At 37.5% G+C, this 4,707-nt stretch overlaps 1 protein-coding gene across 3 annotated transcripts in view; it reads right to left on the bottom strand.

Moving 5' to 3' along the window:
- ralgps2 (Ral GEF with PH domain and SH3 binding motif 2) overlaps window positions 1-4,707 on the bottom strand; it is a 135,647-nt gene continuing 130,940 nt past the window's right edge. For all 3 annotated transcript variants that reach the window (XM_081377761.1, XM_081377763.1, XM_081377762.1), the window contains one exon: window positions 1-3,293. In XM_081377761.1, coding sequence (XP_081233887.1) covers window positions 3,264-3,293 — 30 coding nt within the window. In that variant the 3' untranslated portion in view covers window positions 1-3,263. The remainder of the gene's footprint in view (window positions 3,294-4,707) is intronic.

Raw genomic sequence — 4,707 nt, 5'->3', positions numbered from 1 at the left:
AAAAAACAAACAACCAAAAGTGTTTATTATTTTTGTCCTGTCTGGAACCCAGGAGCACATCTCTCAGGTCAAAGGTCATAGCGCTACCCTGGGTCATGGGTCCCAGCGGGTGTGGGATCAGACAGGGAGGATCCGCGCTGGGTGGGAGCAGGTGACAGAGTGAGACACACACACACACACACACACACACACACACACACACACACACACACACACACACACACACACAATCAAATCCATTTCTGAAACAACTCACTACAAACCAGTATCAGTCCTTTTAACACACCACAACATAAAACAAGTGATGCGGTGAAGTTCAAACAGCCAAAGAAAGCGGCAGAGAAGATGAGAAGTCTGTGTGTATGATATCATACGCATTGTTCATATAAAGACAGCTAAACCGAATAGTACAAAGTATGTTGGAGAATTTCACTCATAATGCATAGGGAAAAAGAAAAGAAAATCCAGCAACAACAATTTATCATTACTGCAAAAAAAAAAAAAAAAAAAATCATGGACAATTTCATTAAAACTATCTCATTATTGTTCACAGAGAGGGAGGGAGAGAAAGAGATGTAGTGTGAAGTAAACAACTGGAACTAAAAAATAAAATCCAGAAAAAATTAAAAAGGTCCAAAAATGTATTTCATAACAGAGGCAGCTTAGTCACAATTCCCACTGTTCTTCTGTCTCCGTTTATGAACTATTCCATAACGTCAACCGTCATCCATGTCTAAGGAACATTTCAGAGAAAGAAAGCTAGACGATGCCAATAGCATTGTAATTTACTTTGGTCCAAGTCCTCGTTGGGAAAGGTCGGTGACTTGTCAAGATGCATAAATCAGTGTCTGGCGTGATGTTTACGAGCATACGGCACTCTTCCACTTTATTTAATTAAGAACATTTCCCATTTCAACACCTTTGTGCCAAGTTCATTTGGTTGGTCACGACCACACAAGATCTTCTGAAGCTTTTCTGCCTGTGCCATGACGACAAACCAGCCTCAGACCTTCACAGTTCGAGCCAAAATAACACTCCTCCAATCATGTAAACACTTATTTCTTTCAGACTTTCATTGCTTTTGTCTGCATCTTGTCTCTTCAAAGTGGCAGATCTCAGAGCTTTTTCACAACCCAAAGTGCTAATACCTGATATTAAAGGCTCAGAACATACGAAAACTACCCCGGATAAGCTTATCTGTCACAACCAGCATTTCTCAAACGTCTCAGTGTTGCCTGTGCTGTGCTGGACGCCCCCCATCTACTATAAAATCCTCCCTTTTAGGTCAAAGACAAAAATGTACAAAAATATTCTGTTTAACGAAGAAAAGCAACGCAAGACTTCCTCTACCTCAGCATCCAATCATCTCCACTCAAATCCAATGCAAAAACACCACAAAGCAAATGGCGATAACTTGTCAATGAAGTCAGGCCTTGTATAAGCCTGCTGCCAACTCCTCCATTACCATTTATTCATGTCAATTTGGTTTATTATTGTTGGTCGCTGCAGCACTTTGACGCTCTGGAAGAAGTTTCTCGCGCTAATCATCCAAGCAAAGTTGGATTTGTGGATTCATTTATTGCCCAAGAACTTTTCTCCTGCTCTCAAGAGTGTCTGAGACTCTGAATCTTAGTTTGACGTTCCACACAAATGGAAACAGTAGAGCTGAGCTTGGAAAAATAAACTAGTCCATGGAAAGCAGAGGAACAGGATCTAGTCACCATGAACATGAAAGATAAAGACGGACCCATTTAATGAAACATCCTGGTCCGGCGGGAAAACGTCTCCTGCTCCGTAAATGCTAATAATTTGTTCTGAGCTTAACAGACATCTACTCTTGTTCCCTATATAAACTGATATTGAAGATGTTCTCTAAATGAGCAAACGAGAACCTTAATGGCTCAACAAGAAGAAGCAAAAACTGAAGCCAAGTTGAGCTGGCGTAACGTTCGAAATGTAACATGTTAATGTAACAGACAATTAAAATAGTCTAGACATGTGCAACTATCCCAGTAATACTGAAATAAAACAATAAAATAAAACCACATCGAAGCAAAACATCACATACAAATAAATCATCAACAGCAGTAAAGGAGGGCTGTTGATGCTGCGGAAAACACAAGTGCCTTATCCCCTGCTCCGTCTCCCACCAATCACAATATTCCATTGGAAAACCACTGCTTAACTGGAAAAAAACCTAAATATAATAGGACTAAATACAAGTTTGGAGATGTAAACCTCTGCGTCCACTAACATTCACAGCTTGAAAAGTGTGTTTATGTACGTGTGTCCTCATAGACGACTCTTACTGTGAATCCAGAAGCGAACGAACGAACGAACGAACGATTCTTTTCCTGTTTGATTGAATTGGTGTAAACCGGTACTTATTGCTGATGTTTTGAAGCTGGACGAGTCTTCAAACATCTTCCTTTCTCAAGCTTTTCTTCCTACACACCCTCGCTTTGAACATTTCAGATGCCTTCTAGCAAAAACACACGTGTTTGTGTGGATATGAGCTAAAAAGGCTACAGAATCCATAAAAAAGAACAGAAGTTGAATAGAAAACTGAAGGAGACTGGGTCTGGAATTCATTGAGTATCGGAGCCCTTTCTGGTTGCATTTCAATAAATGAGGGTCTTCCATTTCCTGCAGTTAAACTTGCTTGTGGAAAATCTCGTCATGCTTGCATGAGCCTAATTCAAGTGTGCAAAGACACAATCAATTTCTTTTCTGCGAAAATGTGTTTGAGGGTCAGAGTTTCCTGGGTATTTTTTGTCAAAGGAGGAGGAGCGCTGATTAGATTCACAACCAGTTAATACATAAAACACAAGCAAAACACACAAGGTAAAGAAGGTGTAAACAAACTCCAGAGGTCCATGAAGAGTCCAAGACTCCTTCAAGAAGAGCCCAAGAAGCCGCCAAGATCCTCATTTGCTGGGAATCAGATAATTGATGGAGGAAGTGTAAATAAAATGTAAAAGGACCTTCCAGGTGAGAGCAGTGGAGGGGACAGCGTTGCTCTTTCACACACACATTCACTCACACTCTGCTTGTTAAGGCAGTGGTGCTCGAGGAGTTTGCTGTGGGGTTCAGGCTGGGTGATGGCAGTGGGAAAGCTCCAACGCACACAAAAACACGAGTCATTTGCTTTTTTATTCATCTCAGGCCTCTCCTCCATTCCCAGCGTTCCTCATATTCTTCTACTCTCCTGTCATCCAGCCGCTCACAAACTCTCCCATGTCTTTGATTCGGCATGGTCTCATTTATTCGAAGGACATTAGATTCGCTGGGACCTGGAATGGAAAAAGGGGAAGTGACATTGAACAAATCTTAAAGTGATATATGGTTTGAATGGTTTTACAAGATCCTGCACTGATATATACTAGCCATCCTCTAGTCTAGAGAAAAAACTCAAACCCAAACCAGGTTCAAACGATCAAGCCTCAAAATACCTTACTAATGCAAAAAATACTATTGTATTATTATTATATTAATTTATGATAAATGATTCACAGTTCAGGTGAAGCCAAATTATATACTAATTAGAGTCTGCAAATTTAATAAAAAATTCTGGAAAAAAGTTACACTACAAATTTAAATATATTTTAATAATAAAATTTAAATATAACATTTTAATAAATAAAAAGTTGTGTTGGGAAGTCAAATAAACGATTAATTTATGAAACGAACAATTAAAATTAATTTGAGTCATAGCACATTATTCTTTTTTATAATATGCACTAGCATTCAAAGTTTGGTGTCAAAGTAAGTGTTTTTATTCATTTATAAATGAATACTTCCATTAAGCAAGGGTGCATTAAATTGATCAAAAGTGCAGTAAAGACATTTATAATGTTACAAAGGATTTCTACTTCAAATAAATGATGTTCTTTTGAACTTTCTATTCGTCAAAGAAACCTGGGAGAAAAAAAATATATCATTGTTTCCATAAATAAGCAGCACAAATGTTTTCATCATTGATAATGCTAATAAATGTGTTTTGAGCATCAAATCATCATATTAGAATGATTTCTGAAGGATCATGTGACACAGAAGACTGGAGTAATGATGCTGAAAATACAGCTTTGCCATCACAGGAATAAATGACATTCAATATTACAATAGAAAACAGTTGTTTTAAATTGTAATCATATTTCACAATATTACTGTTTTACTGTATTTTATCAAATAAATGTAGCTTTGGTGAACATAAGAGACTTTAGTTCATGTCTGCTGTTCATCATGTTTTTTTGTCTCAGTTATTTAACTTAAAGGTATAGCGGAGGATCTTTCCGAATTTTAGATAAGACCCGCCCTCTCCACTTTTTGAAAAGTTTGATTGATTCACCAGAATGATTGACAATTAGGAGGACCAATAGTATAGGTGATCCACCCGGAAGTAAAAAAAATCCTCCGCTATACCTTTAAGGGTGTTTTCTAGTTTTATTCAATGTATTTTGTGAAAATGTGTGTACATTTAAGTTTAATGCAGTACCTCTAACTGAATGTGTTAATTTTTTTTGCCAGAAAGATATGGTGCAGATTAAATTGCATTTGATAATTATAGAAATGAACATTTGATAGTTATAGGCCCATATTTAAAAAGACATAACCTAAATGCCTTCAGTAATGTTAGCTTATTTCTGTAGTTCTAGCTTGCGATGTAGTTAGACCGTTTAAATAAAGAGTAGCTTGCCTATAGTTTCA

The sequence above is a fragment of the Scardinius erythrophthalmus genome (genome assembly GCF_964197995.2).
Source record: "Scardinius erythrophthalmus genome assembly, chromosome: 11".
Taxonomy (NCBI): Eukaryota; Metazoa; Chordata; class Actinopteri; order Cypriniformes; family Leuciscidae; genus Scardinius; species Scardinius erythrophthalmus.
The sequence above is the reverse complement of the archived record's forward strand: the minus strand, read 5'-3'. Positions and strand labels throughout refer to the sequence as shown.